Source organism: Salvelinus fontinalis, chromosome 2, assembly GCF_029448725.1.
Source record: "Salvelinus fontinalis isolate EN_2023a chromosome 2, ASM2944872v1, whole genome shotgun sequence".
Lineage (NCBI taxonomy): Eukaryota > Metazoa > Chordata > Actinopteri > Salmoniformes > Salmonidae > Salvelinus > Salvelinus fontinalis.
In genome coordinates this window covers 72,661,278-72,682,191 of record NC_074666.1, presented here as the reverse complement: position 1 = coordinate 72,682,191, position 20,914 = coordinate 72,661,278, and the positions used below count along the sequence as shown (strand labels likewise).

At 42.2% G+C, this 20,914-nt stretch overlaps 1 protein-coding gene across 1 annotated transcript; it reads right to left on the bottom strand.

Moving 5' to 3' along the window:
* Positions 1-6,614: 6,614 nt before the first annotated feature.
* LOC129825135 (serine/threonine-protein kinase SBK1-like) lies at positions 6,615-20,699 on the bottom strand. Its single transcript, XM_055884966.1, has 4 exons — positions 20,423-20,699; positions 15,475-15,713; positions 10,909-11,111; positions 6,615-10,484 (listed from the first exon to the last, which is right to left on the bottom strand). The coding sequence occupies exons 2-4, from the start codon at positions 15,659-15,661 to the stop codon at positions 9,699-9,701; spliced, it is 1,176 nt and encodes a 391-aa protein (XP_055740941.1). The 5' UTR covers positions 15,662-15,713; positions 20,423-20,699; the 3' UTR covers positions 6,615-9,698.
* Positions 20,700-20,914: the final 215 nt, after the last annotated feature.

Sequence of the window (20,914 nt, the reverse complement as noted above, 5' to 3'; positions counted from 1 at the left end):
TATCATAATTAATCTCTTTTATTAGATGTATCCATGAATTAGTAGCCGTGATTCAGTGGGACAGGTTAGGTTAAGATATTCTGTATAAAAATGCTTGAACATATGTTGAACTTGTGTTGCATACAACAAAGGGAAATCTGGATGTATCCGTGCTGTTTATGTTCTCTTTATGTAAGTACAGTAATTGTAGACAACTGCCCTATTCTAGACTGTTACGGTCATGTTGAACCATTCACCCTCTCCTTGTATGAATAATTCTTCTGCAAACTTCAGACGCCTTCTGTGACCTATTCTTCTATTCCTCTACCTCTGTTATCAGGAATAATCTGCTCTCAATGTTTTACTGCACGTGTCTGCCTCACTTTTAACTGGGTGTCATCCTGACCTGGTGGGTGGTGCTCACGGAGCACATCTCACCTTGTTGAACTCACAATGTAACCGTGTTCCCACCTGCTAAAATAGACTGGCATCCCATTCCTATGTGAGAGAGCTGTGGCTTTGTCTCCAGGAAGAGGGTTTAACTGAGCAAATCTCTGCATTTTAAGCAGCCAATTTCACAGAGAATATTCAAACAGCTGTTGTGTTTCCTCCCCATGGAAGATGAGACTATATTTAGCTGCCTTTCATTACAAGGGTTTACACATGGACAGCCATTTGGAATGGCAGCTCCATATGCTAACAGTTTTATCTTTTAGCATACAGATGTAGGATCTTAATTTTAGCACTTTTGTTGCTGAGAATGCTCCTGCACTGCAGGAAGTACCGATGAACTTTGTGATTGACATAAATTCACTGAAAACCCACACTAACACACAGTGCCTTCAGAAAGTATTCAGACCTCTTGACTTTTTACACATTTTGTTACAGCCTTATTCTAAATGGATTTGGAAAAAATCCTCAGCAATCTACACACAATACCACATAGTGACAAAGCAAAAACTGTTATTTAGAAATGTTTGCAAATGTATTAAAAATAAATTAAAACAGAAATACCTTATTTACATAAGTAGTCAGACCCTTTGCTATAAGACTCAAAATGTGGCTCAGGTGCATCCTGTTTCCATTGATCATCATTGAGATGTTGCTACAACTTGATTGGAGTCCACCTGTGGTAAATTCAATTGATTGGACATGATTTGGAAAGGTACACACCTGTCTATATAAGGTCCCACAGTTGACAGTGCATGTCTGCAAAAACCAAGCCATGAGGTCGAAGGAATTGTCCATAGAGGTCCTAGACAGGATTCTGTCGAGGCACAGATCTGGGGAAGGGTACCAAAACATTTCTGCAGCATTGATGTTCCCCAAGAACACATTGGCCTCCATCATTCTTAAATGGAAGAAGTTTGGAACCACCAAGACTCGTCCTAGAGCTGCCGCCCGGCCAAACTGAGCAATCGTGGGGAGAAGGGCCTTGGTCAGCTCCAGAGTTCCTCTGTGGAGATGGGAGAACCTTCCAGAAGGACAACCATTTCTGTAGCACTCCACCAATGGAAGCCACCAGATGGAAGCCACTCCTCAGTAAAAGGCACATGACAGCCTGGAGCTTTTGGAGTTTGCCAAAAGTCACCTAAAGTCTCTCAGACCATGAGAAACAAGATTCTCTGGTCTGATGAAACCAAGATTGAACTCTTTGGCCTGAATGCCAAGTGTCACGTCTGGAGGAAACCTGGCACCATCCCTACAGTGAAGCATGGTGGTGGCAGCATAACGGTGTGGGGATGTTTTTCAGCGGCAGGGACTGGGAGACTAGTCAGGATTGAGGGAAAGATGAACGGAGCAAAGTATAGAAAGATCCTTGATGAAAACCTGCTCCAGAGCACTCAGGACCTCAGACTGGGGTGAAGGTTCACCTTACAACAGGACAATGACCCCAAGTACACAGCCAAGACAATGCAGGGGTGGCTTCGGGGACAATTCTCTGAATGTCCTTGAGTGGCTAAGCCAGAGCCCGGACTTGAACCCAATCGAACATCTCTGGGGAGACCTGAAAATAGCTGTGCAGTAAAGCTCCCCATCCAACCTGACAGAGCTTGAGATGATCTGCAGAGAAGAATGGGAGAAACTCCCCAAATATGGGTGTGCCAAGTTTGTAGCATCATACCCAAAAAGACTCAATGCTGTAATCGCTGGCAAAGGTTCTTCAACAAAGTACTGAGTAAAGGGTCTGAATACTTATGTCATTTTGATATTTCAGTATTTTCACTTTTAATACGTTTGCAAAAATGTCAATACAATTTTTTTGCTTCGTCATTATGGGCTATTGTGTGTAGATTTTGAGGGGAAAAAACTATTTTAGACATTTTAGAATAAAGCTGTAACGCAACAAAATGTGAAAAAAGTCAAGAGGTTTGAATACTTTTCCGAAGGTATTAACGTATATTAACAGCAGCACTTTTCATGTAGCATACTTTTGGCAAGATTATTTTCCTGTGACAATATAGATCAAATTAAGATCCTACACCTGTAGGCGACTGATGATGCTGGATGCCTGTCTGAAGATGACAGATGCTGAAGAGTTTGGTGGAAAATACCAACATGTATTATGCCTCATTGGATAATTATGAAACACTTGCATCATCCAACATAATGTGGGTTGTATTTCAGCCATTATGACAGTGGAAATATTGCTTCTTGCATAAATACCATGACATTTCACATTTTTCCTACAGTACCTCACTATAAAAGCCTTTTCAAATGTTAACTGGGTATAAGAAAAATTTATTTAACGTAGGTGTATATTGTAAACACAGCAAAATGCCAGCCTCATAATTGCTAACCTTGTTTGACTTTGGGCCATTTCAGTGAACGGAGTGACCTATGAGAGCTATCATTTAACTCTGTAGCAAGTGTTTTGTTAGGATGAGCGTTTTAGCTGTATCTAACATAAATAATCGCTTGTTTATCTTCGAGATTAAGTTAAGAGAGACAGGGAGAGCTCTGTCACGCTAAATTGTCTCATTATAATGTTTATGCCTAAGGCCCACACTTCTCTCACTCTCTTTCTCCATCTCTCTCCCTCTCTTTCTCTCTCCTCTCTCTCCCGCTCTCTCCGTCTCGTTCTCACTCACTCTTTCTCTCTCTCTCAGTGCATGCAGCAGCCTTAGCTCTGGGCGCAGTGTTATCTCAGCTCCCAGGACTCTGCCAGGCTCATTCGATCAATCCCTCCCACTATCTCAGCAGCTCAGCACAGCAGCACAATGCCATTGCAGGACACTCAGAATCTCATCATCCAGGGTCACAAAATAACGGATGCACAACAGGGCCATGCACAGACCATTTGGGGTCAGTGAAAAAAAGGGTCTCTCCCCCAAAAATGTCCCGCATCAATTATTACAAGAACAGAGGAAAGCAGCACAATCTGATGAGTAAAGTATTTTGCCGCACTTATTAACAATGACCAACACAATTCCAGTCATCATAGAAGATAGGAAATACTGTAGCTTACCATTACTAGGCTATATCCAACCCAACTCCATTTGAAATACTGTAGCCTGCCATTACTAGGCTATATCCAACCCAACTCCATTTGAAATACTGTAGCCTGCCATTACTAGGCTATATCCAACCCAACTCCATTTGAAATACTGTAGCCTGCCATTACTAGGCTATATCCAACCCAACTCCATTTGTTGTCACTATCATGTATCCCAGTGGTTTTCAAACTTTTTGACCCATGACCCCGATTAAGGACTGGTACAAAACCTGCGACCCCAATGCAAGCACATGCACGTGTGTACACACGAACATGCGCGCACAGTCGCTGTACAAATGTAGCCTGTCATTACAGCCATAAACAGTGAAGCATTTTCAAAACGCATTATAGACTACAGAACTGCGTTTTATACCTGCATTTATAGCTGAAATTCATTCATGTTAGCAGCCAATATCAACTTGGGGTATATCATGTCACTTCTCTGGAGTCCAGAGCAATCATACGGCCTGCTTGTAGCATACTATAAGTGAAGGTTGAAAAAGATCAATCAAATCGTCAGGTAGCCTATTGTTCTGGCAAACTGTATTTTATTTGGATGATATACGTAGGCCTACTATGTTTGCCTGGCAAAACGAGAAAAAAAAATTCTGGTCACTTACCTGGATATGCGCTACCCGATACCCTTGATTGGTCATTGGTCAACAATCAAGACGAGCAACTATTTGATTCTGAAGCATAGATGAGAATTTAAAGATGGGCAGTGGATTCATAACGACAAAGACAACGAAAATGATTTTTTCCAGGGAGGGGCGGGGGGGTGTCCACCCATGCCTATGCCCTATGCCTAATGCACAAAACGTGAAAGCACAAAATTACATCATTATAACTCTAATCTCTGCCAAAATATCTGCCCTCACAAATTCTCTGTTACATAATCAGATGTCACACATTTGAGGCACACATGCACCACCAACCAGACAGGCAGTATAGATCAAACACCATTTTTGCAAATCATGTAAGTGCCCCCACAGTATATCACCGTGACATAGGTTACAGCTCTGTACTTTGTCAGCGGCGCGAGTCATTTTGGCAGCACGCAATCGAGAATCAATATTTCACCACACTATTACAGATTGGCTTGTGTTGTTGAAGCCCAAAAATAACCTGGATAATTACGGAGTGTATCAGGTTGACGGTGTTGGACACAGAGTGATACATGTTGGACCATGAGGGATGGCTTCTTCTCTCCCCTGGGTTCAATGACCTAGTATCCTCAGTGAAAGAAGTCGTGACATTCATATGTTATTGTCGTGTAACCATGACTCAATCTACTATTTGAAAAATAGTTATTCATGTTGTCATGGAGCATTTCCTAATAGAGATAATTTTTTATAGTTTGAGCGAGATGATATTTTATTGCTTGAGTCTGATAATTTTTTATAATATGAGTCCATTTCACACCAGTTATCTATTTTTTGCCCAACATATTTTTCTGTGTGATATGTCTTAATTTCTTGTTCTCTTGTTCTCTTTTTTATTTTTGTTAATTTTTGGATTATGTGTCTATTGGTATTGGCAGATATTGCTGCACTGTTGGAGCTAGAATCATAAGTATTTTGCTGCATCTGCAATAACATCTGCAAAACTGTGATTTGATTTTAGATTTGATTTGATTTGAGATGTCTATATGTAGAGGACTTGCTCCCAACAATATACTCTTGTGGATGTGAAAAGCCTCCTGCATGTTTACCTCTCAAGGTTTTCCAACCTCCAGGACTTGGAGATTAAATGTACAGTTCCACTAGACCTGTAAGCCATTCCTCTCTCTACTTGGCAATGAGTTCACACGCTCAAATCTTCATTTGAGCCAGTTTGCTACAGCAGGAAAACAATCCTGCAGCAACAGGAAATGGGAATTATTATGTGGATTATAACTAATGGACATTTTTGTCAGTGTTGATACACAAAATCAAGTCTGAAATTTCCAAATGAAAATTACAAACTTCAGAAGCCTTTTTAACCCTTGAATACACTACAAGTTTTCCTGCAACAGGGTGATTGAATTAAGATCCTACATCTGTACAGCTCATCTCTGTGGTCTTACACTCTGTGTGCATGATTAGCTAAGGAGACTGAACATCATTGTATTTTTTTCATTAGAAGTAACATTCAGATAGTATTTAAGGATGTATCAAACCGTTATCCTCCCAGCCGCTCTCCCCCTGCTAGCCACAGCTACAGTAGAGACAGTAAACATGACAGTGGAGTGGAGAGGCAGTGAGGTGTGCAGTGCAGTGCTCTATGGTAATTGCTATGCTGAACATGCAGTCCTGATGATTTCCACTCCAGCAGCAGCAGCACTGCCTTGGCCAGGGTGAGCTGTTGGTTTCCCTGCTGTGCTGCATCCAAGCAGATCCACAGGCCTGCCCTGGTACTGGTTGTCTCAAGCACTGATGCTCACCCTATTCACTCACCCCTTTTCATTATCTGCACACGCTTCATCATTGTGATACATAGTGTAGGCCCCAGAAAGAATATAAAATATTTTTCAGGCCTCCCGAGTGCCGCAGCGGTCTAAGGCACTGCATCACAATGCTAGAGGCGTCACTACAGACCCAGGTTTGATCCCGGGCTGTATCACAACCGGCCGTGATCGGGAGTCCCATAGGGTGGTGCACAAGTGGGTTAGGGGAGGGTTTGGCTGGGGGGGCTTTACTTGGCTCATCAACATTTTGTGGCCAGTAGTCTCCGAACTACACTCTACATTATTAGACTACATAAGCCTTTCGCAAGTAGTTATTGGTTAGTAGTGAGGGTTTAATGTGGTTTAACTAGAAATCCTAGGTCACATTTGCCAAAAACCCATCTGGGATTGTATAATACAGACCAGCCCTGTTTTGGATAGAATCACTTTACTGTACATCACAACTGAGCAGAAACAATGCATCAGTGGTTTCAGAATTGAGTGGGGCGTCATTGAGTGGGCTCTCTAAAATACCTTTTAAATAAACACCAGAACCATGATTCATCCAGATTAATTATACTTTCAACAAAATACAGAGTGGTCATTTCCACCGTGATCTAGTCTAGTAGCACATCTCCTTTCTGTTGCCACAAGCCAGCCATGCTGCAGCCTCACAGGCACCACACACTTCAAAGCCACACAACAGATTCCAGCTTCATTTCAGATTGCTTTATTTCATTTTGAATGAAAGGAGAGGAAAGTTTAGGGAAGACAGCGTTCTATTGGATGGACAGAATAAGAGACGAGTTCTAGCAGCGCATGTTCTACAGACAAACTCCACAACACGGCAGCGTGGTAAAATTACACGGCACAGAAAGACAAGGAAATCCCATAACATTACTCATAACAAAACACATAAATAACAGATTTATGAAATATCTACTCATGAGAATATATCAGCAGCTGAGAGGCAACGGAACTGGACTGCTGCTTTCAAAATGCATTGATGTTTATTTAAAGACAAAAAGTGCTGAATTTATTTTTCTCCTGATCAGTCTGGTGTGTTTCTGAGGGGGTGGTGGGTGCGGCAGAGGGGGAAATAGGGCCCAGTGTGTTTGCCTCTGTTTACATACAATAAGTATTTTCTCCAGTGGCAGAAAAATAAATACTTCAACTTTTCACTCTAGAGATTTATTTCAACAGCGTTCCTCCAGAGCAATATTGATTCATGCAAACATTTCTGAAAAACACAACACACAGAGAGAGTAGAGTCTATTCTAAAATGAACCGTTGTGCATTTCTCCCAAATGCCTCATGTATTTCAGATGTTCCATGGTGGACATTATATCCAGTATCCCATCCTGTTTTCCAGCTTTTGAAATGTTTCCCTTTTAAAGGTAAGTCACATAAAATAAAACAAATAATTCAAGTCACATCCCAAACGTACTTGAGGACATGTAGGTAGTATCCCCATAGTCCCACTACATCGTCTGTGATCTTGTGACGGAAGCCTATACAAATATAGCACGTCAAATACAATGGAACAATTCTTTTTTGCTATTTCAGCCCTAGATTTTGTTTTGAGAACAATATCAAATTATGCAAATTTGTGCCACAGCAAAATTTCACTATACAACAAGGTTTTTGCACATATTTTTCACTTGCACAATTACTGTACGATCTGATTTCCCAAATGTTTTCTTTATTAACCATGCAATTTGAAAAAAATTCATCCATTCATCCTTTGATGCTTTCATCTGACATCTGCATGTACAAATTTGCCAAACTAATGTATATAAATAAAAGACCAGTCAAGGAAATTCATTTTTAGGATTCTGCACTTTCACCTACAGTTAAAAGCTAAAAGATAACAAATGTGTTATGGTACGACATGCCCACAGAACATTTAGGTTCAGCTGGAGCTTTTACATGAATCCCAAAAGAGGATGTATATGGTGTGTATTGGCCATATACTATCATAGTCTTATAACAGTTTTTTTTTTACCCATATGGTATAATACATTATAAAGAATATACCTGAGAAAACAAAATGAAACCACTTTATGCTTTACATAAAACATGGACATTTCGTCCTCATGTCACCATGACACAACAGTCAATAAACTAAAGTAAAACCATAGTAGCGTTAAGCTTCTAATGTTTATGTATACTGCAGGCTATCACGTAAAGTCGGTGTTCTTATCCATTACTGCATTACTGTCATGGTGTACCAGGCCTAGCAGGCATAGCACGCAGACAAGAGAAGGTGAACTAAACACTCTGACTGACATAATAATGCACGATAGCTACTGCTAAAGAGGTAATGGCCAACATCAACATAATCCATTCACAGGAGATGAAAAGCAGTTCCATGGGATTATATGACATTGCTATGGGGGAAGGTCAAATGCAGTTTCCCTTTTCAAAATGGCTGCTTTTAAATTGCACTAGCAGTAAAACATTGGCAAACGTAAATGATCAAAAAAGTCAAATCTCTAATGCTACTTCATAAAATAAATAGCAAAAATATATGTTCAGAAATCAAGGACTCAAATAAATAATATTAACAAAAACGACATTACATAAAGTTCTTATACCCACAGAACATAAGGGTATACAATACAAACACACCATAGTACCATTGGTTCACATTGCACTATGGTAAAAGTCACAATGACAGCCAACCTTTACAGTCTCCAATTATCTTTTACTGATGCAATTACAGCAGATTCAAAATTGTTTAATTTCTTCCATTATTCCATGAGCCATTTATCAGAGAAGTCATTTTTGCAGAGAAGTTGCTTGAACATATTGCTTTACGATAGGATCTGGTGAGCTCCAATACAACTTACTAGGACATTATGTTGCTATTCTGTAAAAGCTTTTTTTGTCCTTCACATGTTTGTTGTCTCTGTCCGATCTTGTTGTACATTTTAGTCTGAATATAGCTACAGTACGATACATCAATAAATGCCTGCAGATGCCCACAAATATGTTCAGTAATCAGTACTGGTTGTGATTGTCTTTTGTCATTCCCTCAGAGATAATCGTCAATAGGAATGTTTGTCAGAATCTATAGTGAAACAACCACCTCCTTCGAGCACCAACCATCATTTTTCCTCATCTTCCTTTCTCCCCAACCTGGTCTCAGAGCATTTCGTATTATTCTGTAACATAAATCCATAACACTCCATTTAGCATGATATGCTACGTTTCGTTTCGTATGGTATGTATAATTTGTGGATGTCCATCACCCATTTCGTATGATATATTACAAATTTTCTAAACGTACAATATGTTACGAATTTTCTAAACGTACTATATGTTACGAATTCTATCTAGGTGGCTAACTTTAGCTAGCTGGCTAACGTTAGCTATGCTGGGGATTAGGGTTAGGGGTCAGGGTTAGGAGAAGGGTTAGCTAAAAGAGTTAAGGTTAGGGTTAGGGTTAGCTAACATGGTAAGTAGCTAAAAAGTAGTAAGTAGTTGATAAGTTACTAGAGTTGTCCATGATGAGATTCAAATTTGCAACCTTTGGGTTGCAAGACATTCGAGTTATATGCCCGACCAACCCCCCTACTTTTGTTTTTGCCTTAAGTAACCATCTGTCTTATGTAACCATACAAAAAGTAACATATCATAATAATTTCAGTGTCGAGGATGTACGTTTACTATGTTACTTCTAGTAACAGGCTGTTCTCCCACCTCTTCCTTTAACCAGGAAGATCGTTCTCTGTTATTTGACCTTCGTATGTTAGTGTTTATACAGTGTGTGTATGTGGGTGCCATAGCCAATCTCTACACACAGATTTCAATGGGCGTGGCCACCAAGATGCGTCCGGTCCCTCCGTTGTCACGGGAGACACGTTCGTAGCTGCTGGTGGAGGAGGGGGAGCCAGTGGAGGAGTAGTGTCCGCCCATGGGCTCTATCAGGCTCTGCTGCTTTAGCCTGTCCACCAGCACATCCTCTTCAGATGACGACGAGCTGAGCTCCACCTGGGGCCCACTACCCACTGACCCTCCTCCTGCAACGCTGCTGCTACCCGGCTCATTGTCCAGCATCCAGTGGTGGTTGAAGTAGCTGAAAACCTCCTTAACGGAGCAGCGGCGCTCCTGCTCAATGGACAGGAGCCTGCGGAACATGCGCAGCCCCTCGTCTGTGAAGCGCCGCCACTGAGAGGGCACCGTGCCCGTCCGGCGCCGCTGCCAGCGCACAAACTCCTGGTAGAAGGCGTCCGACGGCAGGGCCTTCTCCCAGGGGAAGTTGCCGGTGAGCATGCAGAAGAGGAGGACACCGAAGGCCCACACGTCAGTGCTGTAGTCCACGCAGAAGCCCTCGTGCTGCGAGGCATCGCACAACTCCGGTGCTGTGTACGGGATGGTTCCGCTGACACGCTTCACTGGGGAGCCGGCACGCCGTGTCATGCCGAAGTCTGACAGCTTGACCTTACGGCACTCTTTGTCAAAGATAAGGATGTTCTCAGGCTTGATGTCCCGGTGGACTAGCTTCTTACAGTGCAGGTAGTCCAGGGCGATGGCCACCTGGTGGACACAACGCTTAGCCACCGTCTCTGGAAGACCCACCTAAACAGAGATGAGTACACACTGAGGTCAAACAATCCACCAGCAAGTAAAAGATTTAAGCCGTCCATGAGAATGTGTGTTTGGCCATAAGCCAAGGATTTTATGTAACTCTCAACTGTGCAAGTTGACTAGGGGTTATCAGGTATTACATTAGTTATAGAAAATACGTTTTTATAAATAGTCTTCAATGGATGACGGGTGGTTAGATAATGACTTGGATTATGTTGCTATCTGAGCTTTTTCTAAAAATAGATATACAGCACCAATATCTCACATTCATTTTACACATGAACCTTTATCATGTCAAATCTATACATTATCCTTCAGCTGGAAATAAAATAGCTTTTATGTTATTCATATTTCAGACATTATGTTGAGTGCCTTCTATTGTAACAGCAGATGAATACATCTCTGTTCATCTCACCTGAGGGGGAATGATGTCAAAGAGGTCTCCTGCCAGGGCATACTCCTGAGCGAAGACGTAGTAGTCGTCTGTCTCAAAGGCAATGCCGAACATGTTGATGATAAAGGGGCAGGGAGACAGGTAGAGAGAGATGCTGTACTCCCTTAAGAAGCTCTTCAGTTTGGTTGTTTTCTTCCTCAAGAACTTCAGAGCCATCTTAGTGCCTAGAACATAACGTACAGTACTGGATGAGAAATGTTCTGTGAGTCCTATGAGACAGTTAGCTGCACCAAATTTAGGCTTGTAAATAAATTAAACTGATATTAATTACAAAACCTGTCTGGGATTAATTCAATTTAGTGAGGTTACAGGATTTCATCCAAGACCACTTTTTTTTCGCTGAGGGGGATTTATAAATATTCCAAAGCCTCTGTCAGAATAGTTTAGTCACGACACCATCCTCTTTACCTACAGAGAAGGAATGGGGCTGCCTGGGCACTTCAGCTTTGATGCAGCGGACTTGGCAGTAAATTGAAAGTGATTACATACAAAAGTTTTGCAGTAAACACGTACTGAAATAGAGCCAGTAAGTGCAACAATAATAAAATTAGAGCCAATGATTGGGAGGGGGGAGCTGCTTTTCCTTTGCCTGTCGAAAAATCCTTGTGATTCATATACACTCAGTATAAAAACATTAAGAACACCTTTCCATGTCAGACTGACCAGGTGAAAGCTATGATCCCTTACTGATGTCACTTGTTAAATCCACTTCAATCAGTGTAGATGAAGGGGAGGAGACAGGTTAAAGAAGGATTTTTATGTCTTGAGACAATTGAAGACATGGATTGTGTATGTGTGCCATTCAGAGGGTGAATGGGCATAACAAAATATTTAAGTGCCTTTGAATGGGGTATGGTAGTAGGTGCCAGACGCACCGGTTTGTGTCAAGAACTGCAACGCTGCTGGGGTTTTCCACCATCAACAGTTTCCTGGCTGTATCAAGAATGGTCCACCACCCAAAGGACATCCAGCCAACTTGACACAACTGTGGGAAGCATTGGAGTCAACATGGGCCAGCATCTCTGTGGAACGCTTTCGACACCTTGTAGAGTCCATGCCCCAATGAAATGAGGCTGTTATTAGGAAGTCAATATTAGGAAGGTGTTCCTAATGTTTGGTATATGCAGTGTATAACATAAAGACACGGGACGCATGACATGGATTCTGTCGTCTGGGAGTAATAGCGCAGAGCAATCTGGAAGGAAATGACTCAGAACCTTCTACCGACCACACCCTATTTCCCTGAATGACAGGAAAACAGAAATTAGCAGAGGAAATATGGGAAGGGGACAAGGTCAAGACTAGGAGATGGAAAATTGCCAGATTGAAATGCATCAATGTCTGTCTCTCCCTGGTGCCACAGTGGCTCTGTGAACTCAGGGGAAAAGAGAAGCTTCTCCAATAGCACCACCTCAGCTCTGGTAAGAGCATAAAGTAGTGAGCATGCAGACGTGACACTTGGCATTCAGGTCAAAGGGTTCAATCTTGGTTTCATCAGACCAGAGAATCTTGTTTCTCATGGTCTGAGAGTCCTTTAGGTGCCTTTTGGCAAACTCCAAGCAGGCTGACATGTGCCTTTTACTGAGGAGTGGCTTCCATCTAGTGGCTTCCATTGGTGGAGTGCTGCAGAAAAGGGTTGTCCTTCTAGAAGGTTCTCCCATCTCCACAGAGGAACTGGAGCTCTGTCAGAGTGACCATTGGGTTCTTGGTCACCTTCCTGACCAAGGCCCTTCTCTCCCGATTTCTCAGTTTGGCCGGGTGGCCAGCTATAGGGAGTGTCTTGGTCTTTCTAAACTTCTTCCATTTAAGAATGATGGAGGCCCCTGTGTTCTTGGGGACCTTCAATGATGCAGACATTTTTTTGTACCCTTCCTCAGATCTGTGCCTTGACACAATCCTGTCTCGGAGCTCTACATACAATTCCTTCAACCTCATGGCTTGGTTTTTGCTCTGACATGCACTATCAACTGTGGGACCTTACATAGACAGGTGTGTGCCTTTCCAAATCATTTCCAATCCATTTACTTTACCGTAGGTGGACTCCAATCAAGTTGTAGAAACATCTCAAGGATGATCAATGGTAACAGGATGCACTTGAGATCAATTTCAAGTCTCATTGCAAAGAGTCTTGAATACTTATGGAAATAAGGTATTTCTGTTTTGATTTTTAATACATTTGCACACAAAAAATGTAAACTGTTTTCTCATTGTCATTATGGGGTATTGTGTGTAGATTGATGAGGATTTGTATTTATTTAATCCATTTTAGAATAAGGCTGTAACATAACAACATGTATACTTTCCGAATGCACTGTATATTTTTGGTTTTCATAAAAGTCCTCTTGGGTTTCTAACCTCACCTGCACACATCTTTACTGTACCTTGTTTTTTCAATGTCACTGTTTGTCTTTCACTTGTCTTTTTTTGTGTGAATAATTTTAACTAAAACTACACCAAATGATATGATCGTTGATATGGTAAAAACGCAATGTTGGTAAAAACGCAATGTTGAACTACTAAAATCAATAGAGAAAATTGTATTGGGAAAATATTTGCACTGCAAATACAAGATAACTAATATTTTCTCTCTATAGTCGTATACAAAAGTGAACACTAAATATTCATTGAACATACTGTACATTTTGAAGAGGTTTAGATGGATATTTGTCACGCCCTGGCCGTAGTATTCTTTGTTTTCTTTATTATTTTAGTTAGGTCAGGGTGTGACATGGGGAATGTTTTTGTTTTGTTGGTTTTGGGTGTTTTTATGGTAAAGGGGTTGTTGGGTATAGTATAGGGGTTTGTGTGGAGTACATGTGTCTAGTGTTGTCTATGTATGTTTGGTTGTCTAGGAGAGTCTATGGTTGCCTGAATGAGTTCCCAATTAGAGACAGCTGATTTCGGTTGTCTCTGATTGGGAGCCTTATTTAGGGTAGCCATAGGCTCTCATTGGTTGTGAGTAATTGTCTATGTCAGAACGTTTGTAGCCTGTTGTATGTGCATGACGTTTATTAGCTTCACGATCGTTTGTTGTTTTATTAGTTTGTATTAAGTGTTTCGTGTTTATTTTTCGTCATCTTTATAAATAAAGAAGATGGCTTATTTTCCAAGTGCTGCGTTTTGGTCCGTCAATCCACCACACGATCGTGACAATATTCACTCACATACACATTGTGAATATTAATTCTAACTAAATCAGATTTGAAAGTGAAGAACTGTTTTGATAGCTTGCTTCAAAATAATTTGATCTCCTAATATACATTTTTGCTGAATTGTGGTAATCCCACATGATGACTGATATGCAATGAATTATTCCAGAACTACAGCTCTACATTCAAGCTAATATCCACCTGTATGATGGATTGAGTGAGCATTATCAAAGCTATCATCAAACTGTAAAATAAAGATTGGTCTCCCCTATGAATCATGCTAATCTGAGATTATACTCACACCCAAATTTACAGCCACCCTAGTTCCACTTTAGCTTTGATAGGGTAGCAAATTGGCCTGCCTCACTGAAACCCAATTACACACATGATTTAGAAGTCATCATATAAATACTATTCAACACATCTCTGACGGCAAGAAATCTTTTCATTATTTATGTCCTGAGCTGATAGCGTCAAATGTTTGAATTGGGGAATGTAATATGATGGCAGCGTGGGATCCGAGAGCTGGGTAAATACTTTATTTTTTACCTTTATTTAACTAGGCAAGTCAGTTAAGAACACATTCTTATTTACAATGACGGCCTACCCCGGCCACACCCGGACGACACTTGGCCAATTGTGCCCCGCCCTGTGGGACTCCCAATCACGGCCGGTTGTAATGTAAGTGTTTTTGTACATGATTTAGGTCTAATGACAACCCAGTGATAGTGGTTTTGGATAGTTCCAGATGGTGTGTCCTTTCACTGCTTCATAAAAGAGCTGAGGACAAACTGTGCACTTTGGTGGCTTGTGTATGTCATTATTCCCCTAGATGTAGGAGGGTAATTTGCTCCCCCCCATACACTTTTGAGTTGGTTAAACAAGACTGTAAAGTGGACTGAGCAGATGGTTGACATTTTGTCTTGCATTTTATGTCACAAAGGTTGAAAAGATGTGCTAAAATAGGTCATTTTGATAAGCAATCTGGATGGGGTTTGTGCTTCACTGCTATTCCGAAACTAGGGAGGCCGCAGAAACTAGGGAGGCCGCATTCACTATAATTATGGTCCACAAATGAATTCTTTAAAGAGTGGAGCGATCTAAATACTTCAAAGATGTGTAAGATTACTGTGACCGTGGAAAACAAGTTTAAAAAAGACATTTTAGATGGAATCTGGAGTGAATCTAAATGTTCTGATTGTTAACACTGATATAAAACCCCAGAAAAAATATGATTTGGTTGTTTTCACATCAGCAAGCAATGTTTCTGTTTTGTTGCGCTCTGTTGATGGTCTGTCTGGAATAGACCAACTGACATGAATATAACACATTGGTTATTCTCAACGCCACAGGTAGCTTCCATCAGAGACAAACTCACCTCTGATTTTGTGGATGACCAGGTCCACTTTTCCATAGGTACCCTTACCCAGCTCTCTGATGACCTCATAGTACTTGCTGATGTCTAGCTTCTCCAGGTTCTGGGCAGCAATGAGCTGCAGCTCCTCCAGGATGTCGATGGAGGCGCGGGACCCAGACCCGTGGGACCCATGGGGAGAGGAGCTCATTCTGCCTGGGAGAGATGCCTGGAGCACAGGGATCTGGTGACTGCTGTTGTTCCTAAAGAAGTTAACAAGAGGAGCAGGAAGGAATGCAAGGTTAAAGAGAGATAGGCACGTAGCCTATACAATGAAAATGGTGGATACCCCAATGGCTTTTGTGTCTCACCTCTCTCTACACACAGAGAGACACACACCTCGCTTATCGACAACATCAAAGACACTGAGTGTTTTGTATCCGAGACAAATAAGCTCTTATGTAACCATTGCATCCTGCGCTAAACACAGATCTACTTTCCGCTGTGTGAAGCCCCTTTCAAGTGACCGAGATCACAGGCCTCTGTTTCCACCCAGAGAACAGTGCTGGGGAACACACAACCACTGCAGAGGAAAGAACAGAGACAACTAATTCCCTTTCCACTTCACCAATCAGTCACTCACACTCTGGATTCAGATCATTTGGCTATGCTTCTTCTGTAACTATTCTGTGCCCTCCAAAACTTTGTTTCAAAATGTCTCCTGTTAGAGTTCTGTGAGATCCATAAAACCTTTAGTCTAGGTCTGAGCCTCAAATTACTCAGAGCATCAACTCAACATTCACTTGCATGGCAAAGGAGAGACACAGCGACAACAGTGGTTAATTCTTGACAGGCACTTCATTATCTTGCCTGCCGGTGAAATTTTGTCAGCTCAGCTCATTGCAGATCTGTTTCAGTCGGCCGTCTGATCCAAGACCATGTAACGACAAGCCAAGAAACACTCATTTGCAATATCCTTTCTTTCATCACCCAGGGCAGACAAATCTCTGAATGACTGAATGAACTTCACGGCCCTGATGGTACAGCAGAATTGTGCCATCTCTCATTAATGAAGATAAGAATGTGTTGAATGAGACATCCTGTGGATAGTCCATCTGTGTATGCCTCGGGGACGGCTCCACAGTGTGTGTGTGTGTGTGTGTGTGTGTGTGTGTGTGTGTGTGTGTGTGTGTGTGTGTGTGTGTGTGTGTGTGTGTGTGTGTGTACTTATTTTTCTGTGAGTTTATGCATGGTACATGTGTGACAATTCACTGAGGGGGCTGTTTCAACAGGGGAGCCAGCTGGCTGTCCATCAGAGCAGTACTATGACTACTAGCAGCAGTCCAGTCAGCATCCCACTGACAAGGTTATTAAAACACACAACAGCCTAGGCAGCCCAGTCCCATTTCTCTTCTACATATGAAGATGAACCAGCGCCACAAACATACAGACACACACACACACACACACACACACACACACACACACACACACACACACACACACACACACACACACACACACACACACACACACACTTTTGCATGGTTTGTGTCATATCAAAGAGCCTGGAGATGAAAGGAGAGTCAAACAGTGGTAATTAAGCTCTGCTCCTCTGCTGCAGCCCTGACTCAGCCCCACAGCAGCCACCAGGCCCGCTCCCTCGCTGCTCCCCGTCCCCGCTTCCTGCCCCCAGTCCCCGTCCCCGGAATATTCATGCCACCGCTATTCCCAGGAGGACCTCTGGGAGCACCAAGCTCTGTTTGTCACACAGATAGAGCACTGTGACCCCCGTACCATGTCTCTCCTCAATGGGATTCAGCTCATCTGTATTCAAAGCACAGACGGAGCACAGTTTGACTGGTGTACCTTGAGTCACAGCCCTCATCCCCACCCCTCCTCCTTCTGTATCCCCATGTGACGCTGGTCTTTGCATAACACACTGGAGAAAAGGTGGTCGATGAGGATTGGTGACTGGAGGGCCCAAGGGGCAGTACTGCAGGTGGGGGAGGGGCTGGGTAGTACTGCAGATGGGGGAGGGGCTGGGCAGTGCAGTGAGAGGCCTGGACACTGAGGACCTTTTTGTCGCCTTGCTGCAGCTCACAGCTCATAGAGGGCAAGCAGGCAGGCAGGCTGTAGTTAATTGCTGGCGATGCCAGGAATATTGACTTACAGTCTGGGTGCTATGTGACTATAGGTAGGAAACGTGACAACCCGCACAAAGTGCTGAGCAATGGTCATCTGCCTCCTGCTCTCCACACTCACACACGTGCACGCAGACACATTTACACTCACACCACCACACCCCACACACAAACACACCCCACACACAACAGAAAGAGCAGCACAGCAAGAGCTGCCTTGGCCAGCTGATCAATGCTGCCTGCCAAGGTCCATTCTTGAGTATTTACACCTAATAATAATGTCTAATGTCTAATCAATAGATCTGGGAGTAAAGAGGTAATCCACCTACAAAATGTTACCATCACTGTAATATGAGCCGGAGTGATTCATTTGTAGATATGCAATGTAAATTGTGAATCTCAAGCTTTGTTGGCAAGATTTGATGTGATTAAGTAGGATTTTCTAGAGGGGAAACAACAATGTAAATGATTGATTAACACGTCAACATCTACACAAATCAGGAGACTGAGCTGTGAACTGAAATGGGATCACAGTTTTGTGATTTATTCTTCATGGCACTGCCTGTCTCCCACAGTTACGATGTGGATGATTGCCGCCCAGTCCATGATTAAATGAGGAGTCTGGCACTCTTATAAAACGTGTCCCATGTCCTCTGTAACACACTTTCACTGCCTTGTCTTACTTAGCCATTTAGATTCAAATGGAAATTGTGGCATGGTCTTTGATGTTGTAAAATGTATTAATCTATGGATGCAACACAGCATCCATCTGTAGTTGATTGTGTGTGCATAGCATGTTCTCTGTGTTGTTGTTCAGTGCAGTAGGTATTCCAACAAAGGTATAACAGTTACTTAGAGAAGTCCTACTACAGCTTTACTGGACAGAAAGCCATTGATGCAGTGAGATTGCAATTTGAGTTCTGCTGTCTGGTAGATTGTTCAAGTACCTGGGCCATTTACCATGTTGGCAGGCTGTTGGAGTATGTCCTAAACCCAAACAGAACATCCAGACAATGTACTGTTTTCTTTGTTTAACTGAGGAGTGGGGGTCATTCGCCTCTATTTGCTGTAAATGTTTGAACAAATCTAACACAGCCCATTTTACCATCCTCAAAAAAGTACATTGTCCTACATTTCCAAACAGCTAGGGGATGTGAATATAGTTTTGTGTGTTTGTATAGTACCAGAACTAATGTGCAGAATAGGTCAGCCTGTGTGGAGGGTGCTTTAGTTGTCATGACTCATAACACTTATGAATAATACGGGTCAACATGGTTTATTTGGTGTTGTAACAGTGAGCAATTTAGACCAAAAGATAGAACAGTGCAGACCGGTGCAGAAGTCCTTCTCCTGGGGTCTGTCCACTAGTAAAACAGGCTATATCCCAAGGACTAGGTGAACTGGGTGCCACTGTTGTTTCCTCTCACAGTCAAGGAGAAATGTAAGACAGACTGGCACCTTAATGCCCTTAGCGTATTATTGTCAAATACAAACAGGTGAGTGCCAGTAAGACAACACCCACAATGCCCCTAAACCAGCAGCTCTCAAATCACAAAGCTCACAATTTGAATGATATAACGGTACATCTAGAATGAAATTTGCATCGTAAGACCGGGATGGGTTTCTGTTGTTTCTCACAAACCATTAAAAATCACCAGAGGGGTTTCTCCAACCTCCACCAACAGCAAAGTCAACTGTTTTCATGCACATTGCTTACATAACACTGTCACTGTCTGTCTGAGAGGAAAGCCATCCAACCTGCTGCTCTGGGTAATGCTGAGTATCTGAATATGATCCCCATTACATCTACAGTATGGTCAGTGAGGGACACTTCACAAAGAATATAGTTTGCATATGCTCTGAATGCTATAGCTGTTTCTCCATCTCACACTGCTGTGTGGCCAGTGTGAGATGAAGCTGACAAAGGCAAAGGGTAGAATATATATCCTCTGAATGCTCTGGCTAAGTGACCACAAAACACACAAGTCTTTGGATCACATGTCCCAGCACAGACAAAGCATAGACGCTATTATCGACAGACGCTATTATCTACAGCGTCTGACGAGAACAATGACATGTTGTGTCTACAAGTAGCATGGAGGATTCATATGAAACTTTACTGTAGGTGTTAAAAGAATAGAACAATTATTTGTGTAAATGTGTGTGTGTGTGTGTGTGTGTGTGTGTGTGTGTGTGTGTGTGTGTGTGTGTGTGTGTGTGTGTGTGTGTGTGTGTGTGTGTGTGTGTGTGTGTGTGTGTGTTTGTGTGTGTGAACAGACAAGGCACTGAGGAGAGGAGCATATGAACATCCATACCAATAGACAACAGTTTACAATGACATATGTAGCACTTGAGCGCATCATATATATATTTCAAATGGCCTTCTACACAGGTATTTATTACTATACATAAATATCACTGCAATTCATTGGAAGGCTATTGCACTATGATGCTATCAAGCCAAATATCATACCCATTGTCCTTGTCATACTGTTTACTATACTGGTCTCAGGCTACAGGTTACGATGCCGTAGATGTATTAAATAATAGGTTACAGTAAGACAATAATGCACAACAAATAACCCTTTGAGAGAAGTAAGCACACAATTTAAACCACCTAGCTAATTCTAAACCATATTTTAAAGCACATCGACTTGCTTGTAAACATGCCATTGATGAAAACAGACCAGCAGGAATAACGAATGTGTGAAACATTATGCAAAATCAATAAGCAGGTCTATACAATCCAAATAAAAGCACTGATAAATTGATTGAAATTGTTATGATCCAACCAACAATGATGATTCATTGTTATCAATGTCTCTTACCTTTCAGATTGCGCTGCATGCAATAGCTGGTGCTGTCATTCTGTTCAGCAGAAACTTTAATTGCATAGCAGGATAAACCGTCACAGGACTGGTCTGATTTCCTGTCCAAAATCGTATCTCTGAATAGTGCAGATTCAACGCTTTGTTGTCAATATGCACAGCGGCGCACAATAATATCACCTTGCTGGTGCTTCTGTCTGCTTCGTCAGTACCTCTGTCAGCCTGACTTGCCCTATTGTCTCTGTCGGCCTACGCCTGTTAGATGCAACTACCGCCAGGCAGCGAGGCTGCATTAACGCCAGCCCTCCGCAGCGGCGGTCCAATCGGAGAGCAGAGCGAAGCAGCAGCGGCGCGACATAAGGGAGGGAGGGGGTCTTGTGTCTCCATGCAGATACCCAACATTCTCTCTCTTTGCGCAAGGGGAATAAACAACAAGTAAAAAACGAGTGGAGCAGATATAATGTAATGTATTTGAGTAATATTTGACCCAGG

Bases quoted from the DNA above. Each gene is read 5' to 3' on its own strand.
- LOC129825135 (XM_055884966.1), bottom strand. From the start codon at position 15,661: ATGAGCTCCTCTCCCCATGGGTCCCACGGGTCTGGGTCCCGCGCCTCC. The intron at 11,112-15,474 runs GTGAGTTTGTCT...GTTATGTTCTAG, and splicing joins GGTCATCCACAAAATCAGAG to GCACTAAGATGGCTCTGAAG. The intron at 10,485-10,908 runs GTGAGATGAACA...ATCTCTGTTTAG, and splicing joins TTGACATCATTCCCCCTCAG to GTGGGTCTTCCAGAGACGGT.